The 26,415-nt window shown below is 42.9% G+C and overlaps 1 protein-coding gene across 2 annotated transcripts in view; it reads left to right on the forward strand.

Moving 5' to 3' along the window:
• ccdc57 (coiled-coil domain containing 57) overlaps nucleotides 1-26,415 on the forward strand; it is a 97,778-nt gene that overhangs the window by 38,561 nt on the left and 32,802 nt on the right. For both annotated transcript variants that reach the window (XM_088070358.1, XM_088070359.1), the window contains 5 exons: nucleotides 3,716-3,790; nucleotides 15,846-16,046; nucleotides 16,225-16,383; nucleotides 17,793-17,955; nucleotides 21,725-21,817. In XM_088070358.1, the coding sequence (XP_087926484.1) occupies nucleotides 3,716-3,790; nucleotides 15,846-16,046; nucleotides 16,225-16,383; nucleotides 17,793-17,955; nucleotides 21,725-21,817 (691 nt within the window). The remainder of the gene's footprint in view (nucleotides 1-3,715; nucleotides 3,791-15,845; nucleotides 16,047-16,224; nucleotides 16,384-17,792; nucleotides 17,956-21,724; nucleotides 21,818-26,415) is intronic.

A 26,415-nucleotide genomic window follows, 5' to 3' on the forward strand; every position in this document is an offset into this window, starting at 1 on the left:
TCCAGACTGGACATGTTTTAATATCAGGAGTAGACATGTACAGGACTCGTGAATGTAATATAGAGCCAATAACAATATCTGACCATGCACCTGTTACATTAAAGTTGAGATTGGAACAATGTAAACATTTTAAATACTGGAGACTCAATGTATCATTGTTAAAGCGATGAAAGTTATTCGACAAGAAATGTGTAAAGAGCTGGCAGATTATTTTGCATTTAACGATAATGATATGGTTTCCCCCTCTATACTTTGGGAGGGAGCAAAGCTGTGATGAGGGTAAAATTATTGCTATCTCTTCTAGGGTTAAAAAAGCAAAGGCTAGCTCAACAGAGGGGTGGAGAAGGAAATAAAGAGACTAGAAACAGAACACCAACAAACAAAAAAACAGGAAACATTGGCTTCATTAAAAGAGACTAGACAGAAATTAGATGACCTGTTAACTTATAAAGCTGAGGGGGCACTGCGATTTACAAACAGAAAGTACTACGAACTAGGCAATAGAGCAAGCCGACTTCTGGCCTTTCAGCTGCGCAAGGCTCAGTCCAATAGAGCAGTACGTAAGATAAAATGTCCAACCACTAATCAGATGTTAACGCAAAAGATATCTCCGAAGCATTTGCTTCCCATATTACCAAAAGCTATATGAAAGGAGGATCTGCCTGATAAAAGGAAAAATGGAAGCTCCTTTTGATTCAGTCAATCTGACTAAATTAACAGTAAGATGAAGCAGATGCGATAACATGCCCCATTAAAGAAGAGGAAATTAAGAAACTATTCTCAAACTTAAAACAACAAATCTCCAGAAATGGATGGTTTCCCTGGAGAATATTATAAAACTTTAATAAACGAACTTACCCCAGTTTTATGTAGAGTGTACAATCACGCCTTAATGGAGAGGGATGCCCCAGGGTCATGGTCAGATGCAATTATTAGTGTCATTTATAAAGAAAACAAAGATCCGACCCTATGCTCAGTCTTACCGTCAATCAGCCTCCTCTGTGTGGATTTCAAAATCTTGACTGCCATAATAGCAAAAGAATACAAAAAGTATATCGAAAAACTTGTAAAATCAGATCAGACTGGGTTTATTCATAATCGACAGGAACGAACAGCGTGAGGAGGCCCTGAACCTTCAATTAATAGCAGCTAAAAGGAATACCCCATCAATGCTTCTCAGCCTTGATGCTGAGAAAGCGTTCGATGAGGTCGATTGGACCTTTTAGAACAAACTCTCAGATATATGGGCTTTAATGATTCGTTTGTTAACTGGATAAAACTTTTTATAAAAAGCCCAGGTCAGAGTTAAGGTAAATGGGTATTGTTCCAAATTTTTCCCTCTGGGGACGTGGTACCCGCCAGGAGATGCTTTAATCACCTTCCTTGTTTGCGCTTAGCATTGAACCACTGGCTGAACTAATTAGATCCAACCAACTCATACAAGGAATACCAGATAGAAGCGAAAAGCAGCATAAATTGGCTCTCTTCGCAGATGATATATTAATATTTTTAGAAAACCCTGCTACCTCCGTCCCTGCTCTCCTACACAGTCTTAGTGAATATAGTATAGTGTCAGGTTACAAGATTAACACAAACAAATCAGAAGCTATGATGGTATCCGGGAGTTGGCCTCCCCAGTTAAATGATCAAGGTCACCTTTAAAAGGCCTAAACAGGGCTTCAAATACCTCGGTATTGTACTTACCCCTAAAATCACACAATTGTTTTCTTCTAATTATGATAAACTACTTAAAAGAAATCAAAAATGATCTGGAGAGATGGGATGTGCTCCCCCTGTCACTGTTTGGCAGAATAGAGACGGTCAGAATGAATATTCTACCTAGGCTATTATTTTTGTTTCAGTCCATACCTGTCCTAGTACCTCAATCCACATTTAAGTTACTAAATAAAATGATATCAAAATTCATCTGGCAAAACAAAAGACCAAGAATACGGTTGAAAATACTGATGTCGACCAAAGAGAAGGGAGGTTTGGGATTACCCAATCTAAAACTTTACTACTGGGCAGCCCAGTTACGGGCTGTGGCTGCATGGGTTGTCAAGGACTCAAAGTCAGGATGGGTCGCTATTGAACAAAACTCCTTACCGGGGGTACCACTATCGAATCTCCCATTTCTTAGTCAGCAGTCTCAAAAAAAAAAATAAAATCAATAATATATGGATCAAACACACACTAAAGGTTTGGAATTTGGTACAGAATCGATTAAAGGACCCTGGTTATATCTCGAGCAATGCCCATAGTAGGGGAATATAAATTTCTACCATCTATATATGATAAAGCCTATAAAAGATGGGCGGAAAGAAACTTAATCACAATAAACCAACTAATCGACAGACATTTGTTCAAATCCTTTTCACAACTACAAGAGGAGTTTTCACTACCACCCAGTGATTTATACAGGTACTTACAAATCCGACACTATGTTACAAAAAATACAAACTGGGAAGATATTAAAAAAGAACCCACAAATATAGAAATGCATTTTATACATCTGTCTGAGCAACCTGCTTTGCCCAAAAAACAAATATCCCATATATATAAAAAATTAATGATAGATTTATCTGAAAACACACTACACATTAAACAGCAATGGGAATTGGAACTAAATACGGTAGTGGAGGATGAAACGTGGGAAAATATGTGTACAGCATGTCACAGAGGGATTGGAAGTCAGCTTTGGAAAGAGTTTGACTGGAAGGTTAAAATTAGGTTCTTTAGGACGCCACTAGTAACCTCGATATTTAAAAACAACTCTGGCAACAAATGTTGGAGGTACTGTGGCATGGTTGGCGACCATACACACACATTCTGGGACTGCCCAAAAATACAGACATTTTGGAAAAACATCAAAGAAGAGCTGGAGAAAATTTTGGAAGTGGATTTACCCCTGGAACCTGTGTTTTTTTTGCTGGATGTACTACCTGACCACTTGTATACTGCAGACCAATGTTATTTATTGCATGTTTTGTTGATGATTGCAAGAAAAATGATTACTATTAATTGGCTGAACCCTAACCCTCCTACCATTACTCAATGGTTACAAAAAGTCAAACATGTATACATAATGGAACATATGACCGCTCAGTTACAACTAAAAGTAAGGATTTTTAAAAGGAGGTGGAGACCAGTCACTGACTATCTGAGTTAGGAATTTTGTATTAGTAAGGGAAATGTTTCTATTTATTATTTTTATTATTTTATTTTCAACTAGTCGTTTGTCTCATCACTATTCGATTTTGTATATGGTATATATGTGTGTATATATATGTATACATATTTCAATATGGGTAGCCCAGTCTCAAGGCTGTTGTTGTTGTTTTTGTTTTTGACTTGTTGTCTGTTAATTGCTTGTTATTGATGGCTGGCAATAAAGTTCAAAAAAAAAAAAAAAGAAATTTTAAAAAAGTTTGCAACTGCTGCCTTTTGTGAAGATGTATTACAAGTGAACTCTAGCGTATCCATGCTGTGTATTGTTGAGGTACTGCACTGCCCTTTTGAGTTCTACCCCATTCATTCCATCAGCATCACGTTATTATTAAATAGTTAGATAATCAGTTATTGACATTTGTGAATCAATGCCGAATTGTCCTCGTCCTTATAGTGATGCATCTACCAATCAATTATTTCCCCCATACCTAGTGTGTATGTGTGTGTCAACATGTGTTTAAGATTTTGTGACTTCCTTCTGTTTCAGGATAAAGAAGCTTGAGGATGAGCTAAAATGGATGAAGACCAAACTGAGGAAAGAAAAGGATGAGCACAAAAAGCAGTGAGTCAATAATAATAATGCAAGCTCTTCTCAGTGAGGCAGTCAGAGCCAGCTGCTGGCATGTGCTGGTGCTGTAGGAGCACGTGGTCTAGGAAGAGAGAGGCAGCGAGACACAGACATTCTTCAAATTTAGCACATTGAAATTGACACAAGGATGAACTGATGGGATTTTGATGGTCATAGGTCAAAGGTCATGATCACTGTGACCTCATTTGTCTCTCTTTTAAACATGATATCTCAAGAACAACTTCAGGGAACTGTTTCAAATTTGGCACAAACTCACCAATTGACTGATTAGATTTTGGTGGTCAAAGGTCAAGGTCACTTTGACCCTGCATTGCTCTCATTCCTAAAATTTGACACAAACGTCCACTTGGACTCAAGAATGAAGTGATTAGAATTTGGTGGTTGGAGGTCAAAGGTCAAAGGTGATGCCATTGCATGTTTTTGGCCAAAGCTCAAGAATTCAATTTTCACACAAATGTCTAACATATAATGGTGACAGGATGCCATTTTACATCTAGGAGGTCAAAGGTCAACAGTGACATGATATCTCAGAAACAGAAGGGGGGCCATTTGGTCAGGTACTGAATTGGTGACACTAATCTTGGGTGGTGAAACTCCGCTGATTGATTGTCCTCTGTCCTGCCGAGAGGGAAATGTGTGCGAAGCATCCATGTTGCATGGATGTAAACTGCAATTTGAGAGGTGAATGGAGGCATACAACCACTAGTTTTCACCTTCTTTTGACAATACCCCTGCAGGTAGATCAGGGTTGGAAATTAGTAGTATCCAACTTTGGAGTGATATACTGAACAACTGAAGTCAGTTGAAAGAGGCCCTCTCGTGTATCCTTGCTCATCACTCCTCAGAAAACCCTCCACGCCTCTCTCTGTTGGATGCCTCCCAGCGCATTTAGAGAATGGGACGTCCTTCAAGATGGCAAGTCTTGATCAATTTCTGGGTCAAGTGATCGTGGATAGAGAACAGGGGAGTCAAGGAGGGATATTGGGATGAACCCAATGTTTGTGCCTCCTCCTGTTTCTCCCCTACTGTTGTGAACCACTGCAGTTAAAAAGTTGGCATGCCATATCCCCACTACTCTATCCATTTCCAAACTAAAAGATGTGTAAAATAATGCAATCAGGTATTTTATATATATATATATATATATATATATATATAATACCTGATTGCATATATATATATATATATATATATATATATATATATATATATATATATATATATATATATATATATATATATATATATGTACAAGTCAAATAAACCGAACTCTATTAAGTTCATTAATTCATTGTGCCTGATCTGAATCTGAATGATTCAGACAGTTTTACCTTTTTCAACATTAGGGTCATCTATCCAAGTTTGAGGTATAGTGTGGCATAAAAGAACATAGTTTAAAACTACTGTCACTACTACTACTACTATTCTACGTGTCCCTGAGGGCTGCGTTAAAACCTACTGTACTTCTGTGAACTGGAGGCATCAATGGTTCTCAGAGGAACAACAAGCTATCTCAACTTGTAGTTGTATTCTCCACCTCTGGGTGTCCAGGGGGCTCTACATGCATCCACAAACAAATCTTCTTTCTTGTTTCACATTGCAAAGTAGCTGCATGTCCACCATGTCATCATTTATTTTGAGTGCAGACAGATGATATTACAAGAGTATTTCTTACAGTGTACTGATCGATTCAGCTACACACCAGCCTGTGTGTGTGTTACTATGGGTGAAAGTTTCTTCTCCCATGCACAAAGTGTGCTTGAGACTACAGTTGGACTATAGGACAAATATTTTGACGATTGATTGAGTACATAGCCTTTTTGTGTTTGTGTATGTGTGTGCGTGTGTGATTTTACTTTGCTTCTGCTTATGATAAATGATTGAGAGCTGCTGCTCGCCGTCAGCTGAGAGACAGAGTGGAGGTACAGCCTGTTGAGCATTTTATGTCTTACTCAGTGAATTAAGAGTTTATTTCGACCACACTGAAGTTGGTTGGAAGAGTGCACTAACCAACCATACTTTTTTTTAAAAGATTTTTTTGGGGCGTTTTTGCCTTTAATTGATAGGGCAGCACAAGTGTAAAAGGGAGAGCGAGAGAGGGTGACATGCAGCAAAGGGCCTAGGCTGGAATCAAACCCGCGGCCACTGCGGCAAGGACACAGCCTCTACACATGGGGCACCAGCTCTATCCACTGAGCCACCAAGTGCCCCCCAACCATACATTTCAGTGAGTTTTATTTTGTTTCTGTCGAGTTTTAATGAAGTCCACTTAGCCTATATTGCCAATAAGCAGTTGATGTAACGGGTGGTTTTAGGACCCAGATGCAGTACACCAAAACGCTCTTTCGGTTGGTAATAACTTTTATTTAAACCAACACAATTAAAGTTCAGCTGACAGGCAGAGAGTTCGTTCTTCGAGCGGACAGCCCTAGCAATGTCTCTGGGTTTCCCACGAAGCGAAGAAACGAAGCTTGTACCCACTGTGGCTGGCGAGGAGGAAACCCCGTAGCTCCACGAGCCGACAACACGTGCTGGAACGCCGACGGGGATTGAGCAGAGGAATGGTCGGGAGCAGGCAGGGGTTCGGTAACCAGGAAGTCCGTCCACGGAGGTAACGGCACCGACAGGGATCAGGCAGAAGAAACTTCGAAGCCGAGCGAAGGAGTCTTTACCAGGAAAGCCATCAGATTTCCGGAACGCCGAAACTGAGCACGTGGTCAAGGACAGATGGCAGGTAGGTTCACGGGGAGTCAGGCGAGGAGAGCAGGTCAGGAACAGGCAGAGTCGGCAACGGGAGATCTGGTAGGTAAACGCTGGAAAGACATGCATAATGCAGAGGAACAATCTGGCAGAGTGTGAGCGGGCTGGAGAGTCTTAAATACTGAGTTGATTGGTGATGGGCTGCAGCTGTGGGGAGAGCAGACTGCAGCAGTGGGCGTGACTAACAGGTAGAGCAGAGCAGAGGGAGGGTGAGTGGAAAACTACTGGCAGTAGGTGAGGAGGAGAAACAGCAGGTCCATGACAGAACCCCCCCTCAAGGGACGGCCCATGACGTCCCAACACAGGTCCACAGAAACCGGGGCCAGGAGGAGGGTCAGAATTCCTCCAACACGCCGGAACCCGCGTTGTCATCACTGGAGGGAGGATCATCCACCAGCCGAGATGCCGAAGCCCCCGAGCAGGACCCCAGCCTGGACGTCCCAGGAACAGGAGAAGCGGGAGCAGGAACAGAGGCAGAGGAACACCGTCTCCAGACGACGCGGGAGGGCTGATCAGGATTCAGACGGTGGAACTCCTCCATCAACTGGCCATCCAAAATCCGCCGAGCAGGAACCCAGGAACGCTCCTCCGGGCCGTATCCTTCCCAATCCACCAGATACTGCAGACCCCTACCCCGTCGACGGGAGCGAAGCAGGTGACGCACCGTGTAAGCCAGAGCCCCATCAATGAGACGGGGAGGCGGCGGTGGTCGAGAGGCGGGCTGCAGAGGGCACTCCCTGGCCGGCTTGACCTTGGAGACGTGGAACGTGGGATGGATGCGCATGGAGCAAGGCAGTTTGAGGCGGACCGCCACCGGGTTGACGACCTTTTCAACAGGAAATGGACCAACAAACTTGGGGGCCAGCTTTCGGGACTCCACCCTCAGGGGAAGATCCTTGGTGGACAGCCAGACTCTTTGTCCAACCTGGTACGGAGGAGCCTGGGAGCGGCGACGGTTGGCTGTAGAGGCGTAGCGAGCGGCGGTCTGCAGGAGTGCAGACCGAGCTTGGGACCAGGTACGCTTACAACGGCGGATGAACATCTCTACCGACGGGTAAGCAGTCTCCTTTTCCTGGTCAGGAAACAAGGGAGGCTGGAAGCTGTACGCACACTGAAATGGTGAGAGCCCGGTGGCAGAACTGACCAGGGTGTTGTGTGCGTACTCCACCCACATAAGCTGTGACAACCAGGAGGCGGGCTGGTTGGAGGCCATACAACGCAGCGCTGTCTCCATCTCTTGGTTTAGCCACTCTGACTGACCATTAGATTGTGGGTGGTACCCTGAAGACAGGCTGGTGGATGCTCCCAGGAGCCGACAGAATTCTCTCCAGAATGCCGAAGTAAACTGGGGACCCCGATCGGAGACCACATCCGTCGGGAAGCCATGTAGTCGGAAGACATGCAATAGTAACAGTTCAGCGGTTTCCTTGGCAGAGGGCAGCTTGGGTAGAGGCACAAAGTGCGCCATCTTGCTGAACTGGTCTACCACTGTCAGGATGGCAGTGTTTCCTTCCGACAGTGGCAGACCGGTAACAAAGTCCAGAGATATGTGAGACCAGGGACGATGAGGTACAGGGAGTGGGCGCAGGAGGCCGGCAGGGGCTTGGCGGGAGGTCTTGCTCTGATTGCAAACTGGGCAGGCATTGACAAAGTTCTTAGTGTCCTCGTCTAGGGTGGCCCACCAAAACCGACGTTGCAGGACCTCCTTAGTGCGGGAGACCCCTGGATGGCAGGTCAGACGGGAAGCATGGGCCCACTGCAGAACCTCGGACCTGAATTCTTGAGGAACGAACAGACAATCCTGAGGGCAGGAACTGGGGCCCGGCTGGTCCTCCAACGCAGACTTTATCCGCTCCTCTATCTCCCAGGTGAGAGCTGCCAGGAGATGAGAGGCGGGAAGAATGCTGTCAGGATGAGACGAGTCCCCCTCCTCCTCCGGGAACTGTCGGGACAGTGCGTCAGGCTTGACGTTGCAGGAGCCGGGGCGATAGGAGAGGGTAAACAAAAAACGAGTGAAGAACAGGGCCCAACGAGCCTGGCAAGAATTCAGTCTCCTGGCAGATCTTATATATTCCAGGTTCTTGTGATCCGTCCACACCAAGAAGGGAACGTTGGTGCCCTCCAGCCAATGGCGCCACTCCTCCAACGCCAGCTTGACCGCTAGTAGCTCGCGGTTTCCAATGTCATAGTTCCTCTCTGCAGGGGAAAGACGCCGGGAGAAAAAGGCGCAGGGGTGCAGCTTTTCATCCTCCGCCGAGCAGTGAGAGAGAACGGCCCCCACTCCCACATCCGAGGTGTCGACCTCCACCACGAACTGTCTCTCGGGGTCGGGAATGAGGAGAATGGGTGCCGAACTGAAGTGTCTCTTTAGGTCTTGGAAGGCCTCGTTAGCAGCCGGGGACCATTGGAATGGCACCTTGGATGAGGTGAGGGCAGAGAGAGGAGCCACCACCGTACTGTAACCACGAATAAACCTGCGGTAGAAATTGGCGAACCCCAGGAAACGCTGCAGCTGCTTGCGGGAGTCGGGAATGGGCCAGGAGGAAACAGCAGAGACCTTGGCAGGATCCATTTCCATTCGGTTGTGTCCAATGATGTATCCAAGGAAGGAAACAGAACTGGCGTGGAATTCGCACTTCTCTGCCTTTACAAACAGGGAATTCTTTAGGAGGAGCTGCAGGACAGTCTGGACATGGTGGATGTGCTCCTCTTTAGAGCGAGAGAAGATCAGGATGTCGTCGAGGTAGACGAAGACGTATTTATTCAATAAGTCCCTGAGAACGTCGTTGATTAGGGCTCGGAAGACAGCTGGGGCGTTAGTGAGCCCGAACGGCATCACCAAATACTCGTAGTGACCAGTGGGAGTATTAAAGGCCGTTTTCCATTCGTCTCCCTCTCAGATTTCGAACCAGATGGTAGGCGTTGCGTAGATCCAGCTTGGTAAAGATCGTGGCATCTTGCAGCAGTTCAAAGGCCGAGGCGATGAGAGGGAGAGGATAACGGTTCTTGATGGTGATCTCGTTCAGGCCCCGGTGGTCGATGCAGGGTCGAAGAGAACCATCTTTCTTTCCCACGAAGAAGAACCCAGCCCCTGCAGGAGACGAGGAGGGCCGGATGATTCCGGTGGCCAACGAGTCTTTAATATATGTCTCCATGGCCTCTCTCTCTGGTGCAGACAGGGAGTAGAGACGACCCTTGGGAGGAACCGAGCCAGGCAGGAGGTCGATGGCCCAGTCATAGGCTCGGTGCGGAGGCAGAGAGGTGGCCCTGGCTTTATTGAACACCTCGCAGTAGTCGAGATATTCTGCAGGCACCATGAACAGGTCTGGAACAGAGCCGGAACTGGTGGATGGCGTGGGAGAAACTGGTCGCTGTAGACAGATCTGTTGACAGGAAGGAGCCCAAGACAAAATCGAACCCGTGGACCAGTCTATATGCGGGTTGTGACGGCGAAGCCAAGGGTACCCGAGGATCAATGGCAGTCTCGGGGAATCCAGAATGTGGAACTGGATGGTCTCATGATGACTCCCAGCCAGTAACATGGGAACGGGAGCCGTCTGGTGAGTCACCGTTCCCAGGAGATGACCATCTAAGGCGCTGGCCGGCAGAGGACGAGGAAGAGGAACCTGCTTCATCCCCAGCTGACGAGCGAGCTCCTTGTCCATCAGGTTGACGTCGGCCCCAGAGTCGATAAATGTAGCGAGGGTGTGGGAACCCTCTTTAAGCTGGAGCTGGACATGGAATAGGGGACTGGGGACAGAGTTCTGAAAACGGCTCAGCAGTATGCCCCCCTCTACTGCTGAGCCCGCCCTTTTACTGGACATCGGGAAACGAAGTGACCGGCCTGTCCACAGTAGAGACACAGGTTTCCCCGTCGTCGTCTCTCCCGTTCCTCTGTGGTTAGCTGGGTGTGTCCCAACTGCATGGGTTCCGCTCCTCCCATAACTGGGTCTGAAGGAGGACTGACGAGTGCAGGAGGCCCATGCAGGACGTTCTGACCCCGACGAGCACCACCCTCCCGGATCTGCTCCCTTCTCCTCGCCTGGATGCGTCGGTCTAATCGTGTGGTGAGTTCGATTAGGCCGTCTAGTGAGGAAGGGAGATCGAATGAGACCAGTTCATCTTTGATATAAGGAGCTAGTCCATTGAGGAAGGCGTCACATTGGGCCGCCGAGTTCCAGTCACTCTGTCGAGCCTTCGTCCTGAACTCGATGGCAAAATCGGCCACCGTCCGGTTGCCCTGCCGCTGACTCAGGAGTCCCCCGGTGGCGTCAGGACCCACAGGAACCGGTCCAAAAACCTTACGAAGCTCCTCAGCGAAAGCAGGAAAAGACACGCAAGCCGGCATGCCTCTCTCCCACTGTTCCCCACAGGCGTGCTCGACCAGTGAGATGGTTGATGGTAAAGGTGACTTTGGCTCCTTCTGTGGCGAATGTGAGTGGTTGCAGTGCGAACAGGATTGAGCAGTTAGTCAGGAATGGATTGCAACCCTCTGGATCCCCGATGTATCGTTTCGGCGCCCCTACCCGGGGTTCGTGAGTGATGCTTGGGGGTGGCGTAGGAACGGGAGCAAGCTCGACTGGACTCGGAGCAGGAGCAGTGTGCTGAGTCAACGAGGTTGCCATCTGTTGAACCTGATTAGCCAGCAGAGTTAGCGCCCGTTCGAGCGCCGAGGCGGACTGGCGAGCCTCCGCCGCGTTGGAAGTTAGTTGAGCCTCGTGTTGCTGAAGCATCCCCTCAACACGGGCTAGGCGGGACTGGAGAGCGCTGGAGTCTGCTGGGTCCATGTTTGGCCAGATTGTACTGTAACGGGTGGTTTTAGGACCCAGATGCAGTACACCAAAACGCTCTTTTGGTTGGTAATAACTTTTATTTAAACCAACACAATTAAAGTTCAGCTGACAGGCAGAGAGTTCGTTCTTTGAGCGGACAGCCCTAGCAATGTCTCTGGGTTTCCCACGAAGCGAAGAAACGAAGCTTGTACCCACTGTGGCTGGCGAGGAGGAAACCCCGTAGCTCCACGAGCCGTCAACACGTGCTGGAACGCCAACGGGGATCGAGCAGAGGAATGGTCGGGAGCAGGCAGGGGTTCGGTAACCAGGTCCGTCCGCGGAGGTAACAGCACCGACAGGGATCAGGCTTAAGAAACGTCAAAGCCGAGTGAAGGAGTCTTTACCAGGAGAGCCGTCAGATTTCCGGTACGCCGAAACTGAGCACGTGGTCGAGGACAGAAGGCAGGTAGGTTCATGGGGAGTCAGGCGAGGAGAGCAGGTCAGGAACAGGCAGAGTCGGCAACGGGAGATCTGGTAGGTAAACGCTGGAAAGACATGCATAATGCAGAGGAACAATCTGGCAGAGTGTGAGCGGGCTGGAGAGTCTTAAATACTGAGTTGATTGGTGATGGGCTGCAGCTGTGGGGAGAGCAGACTGCAGCAGTGGGCGTGGCTAACAGGTAGAGCAGAGCAGAGGGAGGGTGAGTGGAAAACTACTGGCAGTAGGTGAGGAGGAGAAACAGCAGGTCCATGACAGTTGAGCAAACTGTGATTGGTTGGAAACTCACTGGAGACCTTCTACAGGATCACAAAGACAAACTGGAAAATACAACCAGCAGACAGAGAAGGCAGATCATCCTTGAGTAACTATTTATGTCTGTTGACGCTGTTTTGGCCGACAAATTAATAGCTGTTGGCTGTGTAGGTGATACACAGCTTCCAGTACAGTAAGGCCTGTTTGTTGTTGATAGCACATTAGTATTATTGGATTTATGGGGTGGGGTTTTTTTTTTGATATTCTTGTTGAATAGTGAAGAAAGTTGACGCCATTACTTTTTGTAAACAAAGCTGTGGTGTGTTTGGGAGGCCAAACACACCATGTGCTGGGCAGGTTTTAGGAGTATTTTGGGTTTGAGCATCTGGAGCTCAGGCACAATGTACTGTAATTAAGCCTATGCGAGAAGAAAACTCAGAAAACCTCAGATTCAATTTATTACCTCAAATGACTGCATTTGCCATCAAAACTAACTGGATATCCACTTAAAACATGGCAAATATCCAATTAAAGCTCCCCAGCAGCCTCACTAATGGCGCTTTTGCACTACATGGTACCGGCTACTCTTTTCTCCTTTACTTGACTTTGATTTGGGAGCCCTATTTTCCCGTGGGTACCACTAAACATGACACATGCATAAAGTCAGTCAAAAGTCAATAACAGGGTTACTGCAAAAAAAGATTTTACTAATACCCGCCAGTAACATTTCCTCTCTCTCTCTCTGTCCCTTCTGTCAGATGATGAGGAGTTCATGTGACTACGTAAATGTAGGAAGTTGAGCGCAGCACCGCTTCACACACAGATTTGCGCAGCAGGGATCAATCAATCAATCAATCAGTCAATCAAGTTTATTTATAAAGCACCTTTAAGAAGACAGCAGTCGATGAAAGTGCTGTGCATAGGATACATAAAAAAAAGTAAGTAAATCGATAGATTATAATAAAAACAAGAAAATAAAACAGTGAAATAAAAACAGTAAAAGTAGAAAAAACTGCAGTGCCTGTGACTTGTGTGTTCATTTATGAAATGTCAGGGAAAAGAGGTGGGTCTTTAGGGATGATTTAAAAGTCTGTAGGGTCTGGGACGTTCTAATATAGAGGGGGAGACTGTTCCAGAGTCTGAGGGCGACCGCTATGAAGGCCCTGTCCCTTCTAGACTTCTGTCTGGTTTTGGGGACCTCCAGCAGCAGCTGGTCAGATCACCTTAATGCTCTGGTTGGGGAGTGACGATGCAGGAGCTCAGACAGGTACAGAGGGGCAAGACCATTGAGGGCTTTAAAAAGGATTAAAAAAAAGTTTAAAATCAATGCGAAAGCGGTCCGGTTTGAGTTTGAGAAAGTTTGCACTCATACATAATTTGACTTTGCTAAGGCATTCAAGAAAAGTCTGAAAGAGTCCTTGCCTAGCGACCTTAGTGGCATGTAAATTTAGACATTGTCTGCATAACAATGAAAAGAAATGTTATGTTTCTGAAAAACATCCCCAAGTGGCAACCTATACAAGAGAAAAAGAATAGGACCCAGGATGGAGCCTTGAGGGACTCCACAGGTCAGTGGGGCCACATCAGAGGAAATGTGGCCTAACCGCACAGAGAAGGTCCACTCTGCCAGGTAGGACCTGAACCAGCAGAGGGCAGAGCCGATGATGCCTACATAGTGCTTAAGACGCTGTAGGAGAATTTCATGGTCTACGGTGTCAAAGGCGGCAGACAGGTTTAGGAGCATCAAGATGGCAGGACTACCGGCGTCAACAGCTAAAAGCAAATCATCAAAAACTTTTAGCAGTGCAGTTTCCATGCTGTGTCTGGGTCTAAAGCCAGACCGAAACTTTTCATGAATGTTGTGCTGGGTTAACTGCAGCTGGACATACACTGCTCTCTCTAAAACCTTTGATATAATGGGAAGCTGTGATCTAGGCCTGAAATTAAAGAAGTTGGAGGGATCAAGATTTTTCTTTTTAATTAAGGGTTTGACAGCAGCATGTTTAGTAGCTATGGGGACACAGCCAGAGCTAAGACTGTTGTTGATCAGCAACAGAACACTAGCTCCAACTGAGTCAAAAACTTCTCAGAGGAGACGAGGGGGAATGGTGTCTGAGGGGCAGATGCACTAAATCAGAGTTGGGAGAGGGACAGAGGCTCAAACTGGTCAAAGGTAGCAAAGCACAGAGTAGTTGCAATGTCTAAAGAGGGCCTGGCACCTGTGTGAGCTGGTCTGAGGGCAGCAACTTTTCTGATAAAAACTGTAAAAAGTCATTACACACAGTAGGTGTTGGTACAAGAGGAGACACATCACTAGGATTGATAAAAGAGTTCAAAACATTGAAAAAGACTTGAGGCATATGACTATTGTTTGCCACTAGGGTGGAGAAGTAGGCTGTTTTTGCAGTTTTGACAGCTCTCTGAAAATAGGCACAGGCAGCCATGAAGAATTTGGTGGGATACAGTGAGTTTGTCTTTTTTCCATTTTCTCTCAGCATGCCTACAAGCACGTTAGAGTGTGCGTGAATGCTTTTGGATGGATAGGTCCAAAAGCATCGGTCCAAAGAGGTGCAACACAGTCCAAGATCTCCATACATGTGGAGTTGAAGATAGATAAAATCTCATAGGCACTGGGACCACCTTTATCATCAAGCGGGGACCTACACAAAAATGACTCATTAAAAGTAGTGTGAAACTGAGTGGCAGTCAAAGGACAAATAGCGCACCGGTGGCACATGGGGGCAGTTGGTTTATCCACTGAACATGACAGTTTCAAGGTAAACAAAATGGGCAGATGATCTGAGATACATGTAGTAGCACATATTTCATTAATGGAGACAGACAAACCATAAGATAAGACGAGGAATGGCCGCCAATACGGTCAAACGATGAGCGATCAGATAGCAATAAGGTCTCTGACGAATCTCTTATTTTGAAGAGAGATTGGCGATCATATGTCAATAGAGCAGACACATCTTGGTAGGCATGACGCAGCAGGAACAGGGCAACAGCAAACACAACAGTGAGGTAGCGAGACAGGGATAAACACAGACGTTAAATAGTGGAGACAGATGTTCGAAAATGTAATGTAATGAGCAAATAAACACATAGCATTGACATATTACTTCTATATTTTTTATTTCAGGAACCTTTATGTGCAGAAAATATATAATCTGTAATACAAAAATGAACCATTTTTTAGAGCTCCCCCTGAACTTCTCAAGGAGGCCGAGCTCCCCTTCACTCCCCCGTAATTCGAACTATGCATATACATAGACTTGAGAGTTGCCATTTTGGGAAAGAAAAAATTTTTACAAAACTGCGGCCGCTACAGTAGCTTGGCTGTTTGCGCTGTTCACAGTACTCCGTGCTTGGCGCACATTGAAGACGCACTGATGCACTGACGCACTGACGCGGTGACGTCTCTCTCTGACCAATCTATGGTCTGCAGTGTTTTACATCACCTTTTAGTACCTCTTAGTACCCGGTCAGCTGTTTTTGGAACCCCAGGAGAGCAGGTACTGAAAAGATGGTACCAAAAAAGGCAAGTAGAATAGAATAGAACTGGTACCATGTAGTGGAAAGCACCATTAGGTGTAGTCTTTGTTCCTGTTCGTCCTTATTATGCTGCAGTGAAAACAAGTGTTGATGTCACCTTATGCATGTAAAAGAACTTATAGGTACCATGAGTCCTCTAAATACAGTATCTCCGAATGTTAACGGTATGGCTGTTCCTGGCAAGATGTGGGGATGTCATCCAGGCTCTGAGGAAGTGTGATGCACAGCTGGAGGCTCAGTATCAGGCCCTCACAGAGCAGCTGCAGAAGGCTGAGAGACACATGGTCAAACTACAGGAGAATGTGGAAGTTCTGGCTGCACGTGTATGCTGCATACAGGAAGATCAACAGGAGGCCATTAAACAGAAAGATGAGACAATCCAGAGGTAAGAGAGACACTGTTGGAAAAAACAAAAACAAAAAGAAAACAAACAGAAAATCATCATATTGCCAAAACTTGTATCTGTGAGTACCGCGTGTGGCTGCTCATTGAGAGTGTACAGCTATGATGATGTAAACAGATGACTGGAGATTCTGTGTATGTCTCTGTCTGTGTTTTCCAAGGCTTTGCAAAGAGATAAAAGAAACCCAGTGTGGCTGGGACAAGTACATCAGTCAAGTCCTCCGTGAGATGGTTGTCAAGGATACAGAGATGATCACCTTGCAGGAAAGAGAAACCAAACTCAGGACTGAGCAAGAAAGAAGCAGGGAGGAGATGCAGAGGTGAGAGGAAAATTTAGATTGAAAAAAAAAGAAAGAGGGTCAAGAGGTGGAGAGGAGGAGACAGCTAAAAACACTCTGATTAAGTCTCCTTTAACCTCAAGAGAACATATAGGTTACAGTGAAGACATTTGAAGGTGAGAAAAAATAAGCAAACAAGACTAGGTCAAAACCTAGTATATGGCTAGACCGTGTACAGTGGTTTCCAACCTTTTTACTTCAGGGACTCTTTTACTATAATTGAGTAAACTGACATCCCCCGACTAGTGAAATTCTATATTATATTCAATTCGTTACAATAACAGTAAAGGACAACTGATAAACTGTAAAATTAACCCAAATGCCTAACTGCAGTAAGTGTGAGAAATTAGCGATTATGATGAATTTTGGACAGATTTTTATCTGTATATTTTATCAGAGATGAGTTTCCCTGATAGTTGTTGAAACTAATCACAGAATTCTTTGTATTTAATTTTCAACAATCTTCTTGTCAGTTGTTGTCAATTGTTTTGGCTTGGCCATCTTTTCTACTGCAGGATGAGGCTGTTTAGCAGCAATGTAGAAATGCAGAAAAATATATCTTAAACATTATTTTAAACTTTAAAATAATAATAATAATTTCATATAGTTTTCTTCCCAGAAATGAATGAAATGCTGAGATAGGCCTACTGTTATTTATTTATTTAATTGTAAAGTCTTTTTAACACCCCTTAGAATGAAAAGGGCCTCACGACCCCCTTGGGAACCCATAATGGGGTCAGAACCCCAAGGGTAGGAACCAGTGATGTATGAACCCCTAGAGGGCTTTTAATTTGAAACAGAAAGTGGTCAGCATATACCCAGTCACAGACTTTTCACCTTGACCTTTGCCTACAGAGCTGATATAAATGGTTCCTGTTGTTGCGGTCCAGACCAAAATTCATGTAGTCTAATCAATGTAAAATGGAGAACAACACATTAACAAACAATCACACAGTGGAAGACTGGATTTTTCTAGGGCTGTACCCACTGAATATATTTAGCACAATCCTCTTCTCTTCAACTCTGATGTATGTCTCTGCATGAGTACTGGAGGCTGCACAGCTTCTGGCTGCTATCAGAGCCAAGCTCAGCTGAAAAGAATAGTTTAAAAAGCGTGTGAAAAAATGTCAGCACCAGGTCTGACACTGTAGCATATAATATTCACTGAAGTTTCAATCAGTGTCTGATTTTCTTCCTCTCTTTATTACAGCAGTGCCAGCTGTTGTTACATGGTAACACGAATTAGTGGAGAGTGTTTAAATGTGTGTTTGTGTAGCTTTGAAGATATGAATTAGCCTAATAGAATTAGCCTAGTTCTTTTGAGTTGTTAAAGGTGTGTGTTTGTGTGTGTGTGTGTGTTTGTGTTTGTGTGTTTGTGCGTGTTTCATCAGCTACAAGCAGCAGCTTAGTGCTGGTTTGAAGAGAGAGAAGGCCTTAGAACAGATACAGGTCCAGGTGGAGCTGGAGTGGCAGAGACGCTGTGAGGACATGAAAGCCCAGCTCCTTCTTCAGAATGAACAGCTAATACAAGACCTGACCCAGGCTAGAGACGAGGTCAGCCTCTCATACATTCAATGCCTCCCCGAACAGTGCATGTGGATTTACTGATGCATATTCATAGTTGAGTTTCCCTTTTGTTGGTCTTTAAATGTGGATGTAATTGCCTCTGTATGTTCATTCATTCAAACTTTATGTGCTTGAATATATTGAGAAGTGGATTTTTAAATATGCCAAGATTACATTATGCAAAATAAAACAAAAATAACTTATAAGCAACAATAGGATGAAAACATTGGTTAAAAACAATACTTAATTAAAAATGAAATACATACAAAAACATTAAGATTTAAGCATATTTCTGAAATTTAATAATGTTATCAATGAATCTGTATTTTAAGTGTGATGTACGTTATACCTAAAGAATAATCTGACAGCAGTCTTTTCGATTTCAGAGTTGACTCGAGGACCATTAAATGTAATCTAATTCTAAGAGCTTGTCTGATAAGCTCCTACCTTGAGGTCAAATAGGGAACTTATGTCAGTTGGTAGTTTGTTTTGAGAGCGCTTTGTTAATAACACACATAAGTTTAAGATCAATGAGTGCCTCTTGAAGAATATTAAAAGGCAGCTGCAGATTGTCAATAGCTAATTGTATAGAATCAGCCCAACAATATAAAATCGTGTCATCTGCATACAGATGGCCTAACAGGTGTTTAAAGCCAGGACAATATCATTCATATAAATTGTGTAAAGGTTCAGTCCTAAAATCAAACCTGCATGTTTTGTTATTGATAAGAGTACAGATTGGACTTTGCCCGCTATTACTCACTGCTTAGTATCACAGAGGCGGTTGTGGAACTATCTAAAAGCATGAGTGTCACATCCAATAGTTAACAATCTATAAAAGCAGGGAATGATAGAGTGTATAAAGACATGATACTGTCTATGTAGGTCAATGAACAGAGCAGCACAAATCCTTTTTCCCTACTGCAAACACAATCTAATTTAAAATTAAAGATGTTGCAGTGATGAACATATATGTTTTATGCCTTAATGCCATGTGATAGCTGAGGCCATAAGTATTATGTTTTGGAGTTTTTGGACCTTACGCTCATCCATCTGTACATACCATTTTCGTGATATTTCAAAAATGGCTCAAGAGATTTACTTAATATTTTGTAAAAATATCCACTTGGATTCAATAATGAACAGGTAAGATTTTGGTGGTCATAGTTCAAAGGCTGAGGTTGCTGTGACCTCTTCTATCTCACTTTATGTACACAATTTTACAGTAACATCTTGAGGATTTTCTTTTTTTTAAATTTGGCACAAATGTTTGCTTCGACTGAAAGATGAACTGAGTACATCTTGGTGGTCAAAGGTCATGGTCACTGTGACCTTGCATCCATTACTTTCTTGTAAACGCAATATCTCAAGAACGCATTGAGGAAATTTTACATAACTATCCACTTGGACAACAATGAACTGACTAGAACACAAGCAATACACAGTTCCAACTGACTGCCACTGTTTTTCAGGAAATACAGCAAGCCTGACACAAATGTGACACACCAAGCCTCAGACACATGGTGCGGTATGGTAATAGGTGGACACCTGTATTCAGCTGAGTTTACTGAGGACCTGCTGCTCTATCTTAATCTAAAAACTGTAATATGATAATTTCACCATTATAAGTCATAGTTTTTCTCAGATAAACTTGAAGCATGATAGGAGTATATACTGTGGATTTATGTGGAATTAAGATAGTTACATTATAATTTCTTCTCCAGTCTTGGTTGTCAATCTGAACTACACCCATAAATTCTCATCTTTACTACTTTAATACTACTCTTTAATACTGCAATGCAGTGAGAACTGGATCTTCCAAATTAAAAGGAAAGGGGCGAAATTGCAAATTAAATGTAAAAAGTGTAGTTGATACAACATCACATTGCATTTTTTTTACAAAACCTGAGCCCACAAACAGTCGGTAAAAAGCAGCATTAGTGGAGGCAAATTTTTCCTGCTGTGTCCCGTATGACAGGACAGCGACCTGCTGCAAATCTGCAGTGTTTCCTTACAATGTTAACAGGACTAGAGACCGCCCGCCAGGCCTAAACATTCGCAAGGTTTGCGTAGTACGGCAAAGTAGACTGTATCTTTCTCTTTAGGAGGTTGAAGCAAACATGCCAACCCTACTGATTTTCACTGGACCCCCCCGTTTTTTCCTGCCCTCTCCCGGTGTCCCATCTCTCCCGTATTTCTCCTAATTTAAAGCCCCCTGCCCATGCGCGTAATCTTCACGGAGGACCGGGGGTCACATCCGCCCCAATATACAAAAGAGGGACATTTGAGGGAACAAATACTGAAAATGCATAATAATAGTTATTGTTTTGTTTTTATGAAACGTGTCTGAATACAGACTGTGCGCCAGGTGTGCATGCGTATTTGGATACTAGAGCGCAGCTCGTGCCACACATTCCTGTCCGAAGCAAAGTAACTGAGCCCAAGTGATTAATTTTATTATTTTCAAAGACTAACAAAAGACTGGTGCCCCAGTCCAACGGCCTTGCTTTAATTTTACCCATTCTCTAACTTGGAGTGATGGTGCTCTGTTTGCAGCTGTAGAAGAAGTTATGCTGTTCTGTAAACCCTCTTTGTAACTAATATAGACCAGTGCAGGTGATGTAAAAGCACTGAAAGCTGTTACTGATACAGTTGCACTGCATATTGCTAAAGATATGATACAAATGAATTCATGTAAATATGTTATGTGAAATTACTGCAGCTTTCAGTGTTAAAGACAAGTTTGCAGCTTGCACTTTAACCCCAAAAGGGAAATTCAGTTTGCCTTCAATTTTTACTGCTAAAACTGCTCATTTGTAGTTTGTTTAAAGAAGGAAAAAAATGATTAAAATTATAATTTAGGTTTTGTGTGAAAAAAATTGAGCTTTTATTTTATTTTAGAATAATTTGAGTGTTTACAAAAGTTTAAAAATCTTTAAAATTAGTTTTGTTTTAAATTAGAAGACCTTTAAAACTAAATTCATCAACAACAGTTGATGGGCATGACACTGGGGACAGTGGTTGCCAAGGACGTTGCCAGTGTTTTTACCTGTTCTGTAGTTTGCTGGCAATATGTTTATTTCCATAATATAGTGCCCCCTTTCTCATAAAATTATGAATTTATTCTTGTAATATTATGGCTTTGATCTCATAAAATTATGACTTTTTTCTTCATAAAATTATGACTTTTTTCTTATAAAATCACAACTTTATTCTTGTAATATTCCAATTTTATTCTCATAAATTATGACTTTTTTCTTGTAAAACTGTGAGTTTATTCTCATAATATTATGACTTTCTTCTCGAAATCCAACTTTTTTTTTCTTTAACATGGCCCTAATCCTCCGTCGTAGTATAAGATTAAGAGTTAGAGAGAGAGTTCTGAAGAATAAGATTTTAAAAATGTAATAAATCCTCCCCAAATGCATGATGCAAAAAGAAGACAGTCACACCTTGATGCTTACAAGTAGTGCATGTATAACACTTCTTCCCACAGAGCACTTGTTTTACAAAAACATTTGTGACTCCAGATGGAGTATGTATCACAAATAACAGGTAAAATCTAGGAAACATCAGCCTTACCATATGAATATTATGATTTATTTACATTTTGCCACTTGTTTGTGCAGTGAGTGTATTGAGCTTTGTCATGGTCTGGAGATAGAAATGTTACCAGCATTGCTGGTTTGAAGGCCAAGGCCAATAATTGATAATGTTATGAATAATAATGATAATGTTTAATGTTGGTCTCTATTAGGCTAAAGCAGAGCTGAAGGAGAAAGAGCAAGAGCTGCAGGATTTGACTGTCTTACTACGCTCTGTTAAAGCTGAGAGAGACCAAGGAGTACAGGTAAGAATGAGCCACCTTACACTATGCAAACTCATGTTGTTGTTGTTAACTTCTGTATGACAATGTTTATCTGTAGCAAGTGTCATCTTTCATGAACATGTACAGCCTTGCACATGGACCGTGACATGTAAGTCAGCATCAATGCAGGCTGGCTGTTGACTTGATGTTCATGTACACTTGACTGGAACAAGACTAAAAAGTAATATGCAATGCAGTAATATTCAGGGATGGGCAGTAACATGTACCAAGTAAAGCATGAGTAGACTGAGTGAAGACTGAGTTTAGGGGAGACAGCACACCTGCAATGAATGGTGATGAAAATTACACTGGCTGCACCCAAAGACCAGCAGACACACACACACAACAAAACACGGCTACAACTTAAATCATGTTCCTAACATTAACCATTTACTTGCTTACATACTCCTTCTCATCACTGATGGGGCAAAAGTCTGTAATGAGATCTCCTTTGCAATTTCTCCTTACATGCTGCATCTCTTCTCATGACAGCTGAATCTTGTCCAGTAGACACACCAGCTAGCAGGACTGGTTCTAACATTCTGAGGGCCCTATATACAAAATGCATTATATCTGCATCACAAGACATATGTACAGTACATGAAACCAAACGCTATGTTTTACACATACAAAATCTATTTCAATTTAAAGCTGCATGTTAACATTAAAATACCTGGTCCCCGTCAAAAAAGACACTTGTCTTAACAGTAGTTATGTTTATTTTACACGTTAATTTAGAACAACGTTGTTTTTTTATGTTGAGATAAGAAGGAGAGGGGTAGAGAGGAAGAGATGGAGAGAGTGGGATATTATTCATATCAGGGGTGAGGTTGGACAAGGACCCAAATGCAGAACAAAAACAAGTAGCCAGGTGTACAAACAAAAAGCAAGCTTTTAATTCCGATGATAAAGTCCAGAAAAACAAACAGGTAATCAAAATCACAAAGTACAAATAAAACACAAATAAAAATAAATGTACAGTAACTGATGCAAAGGAGGAAAAGAAACGAAGAACTCAGGTGAAGGTGGCAGCAGCAACACACAGGAGAACAAAAGGTAGAATCACAGGGCAGAATCACAGGGTACAGAAACAATGCAAACATCTGAGATGGACTGACAAAGCGGAAAAGTGTGCTGTGGTCTGACGAGTCCACATTTCTGTTGTTGGAACTCAGGGACGTCGTGTCCTCCAGTCTAAAGAGGAAAAAGACCATACAGATTGTTTGCAGCTCAAAGTTTAAAACCAGCATCTATGATGGTATTGAGGGGTGTTAATGTCAATGGCATGACTAGCACAACTGTGAAGGTGTTATGAATTCCTAAAGGTATATACACATTAGAGAGCAACATATGCTGCCATCCAGACAATGTTTTCTTTTTTTTTTTTTTTCAGGGACATCCCTGCTTATTCCAGTTAGACAATGCCAAGCGACATTCTGCATGTGTTGCAACAGCTTGGCTTTGTAGTAAAACAGTGAAGGTAATAGACTGAATTGCTTGCCATCTAGACATGCCTCCCATTTAAAATATGTGGCCCATTATGAAGCACAAATAACAACAATGGAGACTTTGGACTGTTGAACAACTAAAGTCCTACATCAAGAAACAATGGGGAAGTACTTCACTTTCTCTCTCAGAGTCACAGCATATATATATATATATATATATATATATATATATATATATATATAAATAAATAGAGAGACAGACAGACAGGAAGCTGCAGATGATGAAGAGGTGAACAGTACACATACTGTTCTGCATAAACTGGGTCTGAAAATTGTGTGTGAGTGCAAAACCCAAGTACTCAGATTTTGTACATGATTGGAATTTTGAAGGAAGGACTTTTACCTGCAACACAGTATTTCTACACTGTCGCTACTTTTACTTAAGTAAAAGTACAAAAGTATTTGCATCAAAATATTTTTGAAATGGCCAACCAAAATTTAAAGTATGTATTATACAGGATGGCCCTTTTCAGAATAATATAAATAATTACTGATGCATTGATGTGTTCATCACTTTAATGTTACAGCTAGTAAAGGTGGAGTTTATAAATATGGGTTTACTGCTGGGTAGATTAATCCATAATAAGACATCATAAAATATTAGTTAAATAATAGTTTGTATTAGTCATCTACATCTGTAAGGGTGGCTAAAGCTGTCACAATAATGTGGTGCAGTAAAAAGTACAATATTTGCCACTGAGATAAAGAGCAGAAGTAGCATACAAACTAGCATAACACAAAAAACCACAAGTACAAGAACCTTAGTTACATTCCATAACTGTTAACATAAATATGACTTCAGTCAATGCATGTTAAAGCGGCCCTATTACGCTTTTAGTGGTTCTCCTTTTTCTTTATTGTTTTGTGTAGCATTTTTGTGCTTGTAAAAGGTCTGTAATGTAAATGCAGCCTAAAGTCCAAGCCAAAGGGAGCTTGGACAAACCCTGGCCCTGGCCAAGCACCTGAAACAGCTTGTTTGAGTTTCAGCGTTTATTTCAGTAACAATGTGATATCACAGTGTCACAAATAGAATAGAATGTGCATAGAGAGAGCCAGCTGACCAATCAGAGCAGAGTGGGATTCTGGAGGCGGGACATAAGTTCACACAGACTGTTTCAGAAAGAGGCAGCATGAGACACATGATGGGTTTTTTGAGCATTAAAGCATGTAAACCTTTTCTAGTAGACCCCAAAATACAAATATGATCCCAAAATTAGAAAAATAATAGGGCCCATTTTAAAAAAGCACCAAAATAGAGCTTGTTAATCAAAACATTTTCTCCAGTGATGGTCCTCTCAGACCCTCTTTCTGAGGTCGCTCATTTAACTTTTGCTGAAAACATGAAACAGTTCACATTACAGCATGACTTATATCACTCTAAAAATGCCCCCCCCCCCGCACACACACACACACACACACACACACACACACACACACACACACACACACACACACACACACACACATAGACCCATATATCACATTGGGGTGTCAAATTTGCAATCCCACTGATGCCCTTAAGTTCTCTTACCAGTTCCATCAGAGTTGTCTTTTTATTGGCCCTTGGCCTTTTCCTTGAGCATCCAAAGAGGTATGATGGCCTTTCAGTATGGCTTAGTGCCACCCAACATACCAGCCTCTCTGAGCGCCACTGCCACCCAGAGGAATTGCTCATTATGTGTCTGTCCATGTTAACCTTCTCAAATGACTCCAAAGGCTTATTTTACCTAATGTTTATTAACTTGTTTAATGATTGAGTCAAGCCATTTCTGACCACAGAACAGGTAATTGGTAACATCTTTCATCGTGAAGACACTTTTTATTTCAGACATATAAACAAATTTAACAGACAACTTCAGAATGCTGGACACAGATTGTCATATAACTGTTGGAGCTTTTTAACTTTACAAAACTTTAAAGTGTCACAACTGCTATCAAGCTGTAGGAGGCACACTGGGATATTGCTCACCTTATGGAGGAGCTGCAGGGTGCACAGTCTGTCTCTCATCTGTGTCTATCTCCTCTGTAATGTAGCCTATTCTTCCTGTTCATGACTGTGTTTACAGTCAGCCTGTTGCATACTTGTCGACCTTGTTGTTTATAACTCTTCCTGACTGGGAAAAGAAAACATTGATCCGCCAAGATTTTTTAATAACCGTTTTATATGACACCAATATTGGCTCCGAAAATAATCATATTCTGATGCCATATGTAATTGTAACTTTTAGGAAAATACAGACTCTTACGATAAAAAATGCTTAAAAACATTACAACTTGCATTGCAATTTTTTAGAAAAGCTGTTGTAAAATCAGGCATTTTAGGTCACAACAATCACAAAAACAGCCCACTAAATCCTGGAGTTGCCACCACAGTTAACCCTTGAAAGCTGATGTATAGAATTGGATTTTTAAATGTTTTTTGAGAGTCAATAGACTCAGCTTATCTAATGGGAGGGAGGAGATTGTTTCAAAGTCTCGGTGCCAGGACATCAAAAGAGCTTTCACCTCTGGCCTTTGGTATGCACTATTGCCAACAGGTTTTGCATTTTGTACAAGCTGTAGGCATGGCAGTGATAATAATTGTCTAATTTTTGCAACATTTCTGTTACAAAAAAGGTCAGCCCTGCGATAGTCTGGTGATTTGTTTTGGGTGTACCCCGAGTCTTGCCCAGTGCCAGTTGGATAGGCTCCAGCCCCTCATGACCCTTACGGGACAAGTGATTACAGCCAATCAATGAATGAATTTTTAAAAAAGATTGAACCGCTTTATTTACGTGGTGTTCCAAATTTCAATTGAGGGGCAAATATAACACCTAGATTCCCAGAGGCTGGTCTTGTGAAGGGGGCAGGTGGGCCTATACACTGGAAATTGTAAAAGGTAGTAATTTTGTGGGCAATAATGGGAGATTCAGTTTTGTCAGAAATTAGTGGAAGCACGTTTCAGTCATCCAATCTTTTAGAGCACTTAAAAAGTTGCAGGAGTCAACAGTATATCATTAAACATACTAAGAAAAATTGCATAAATTAACAAAAATACAAACAACAAAAAACTGGACATGCAAACAAAATCTC

This window comes from Plectropomus leopardus, chromosome 19 (genome assembly GCF_026936395.1).
Source record: "Plectropomus leopardus strain MGB_pleo_1.0 chromosome 19, ASM2693639v1, whole genome shotgun sequence".
Taxonomy (NCBI): Eukaryota; Metazoa; Chordata; class Actinopteri; order Perciformes; family Serranidae; genus Plectropomus; species Plectropomus leopardus.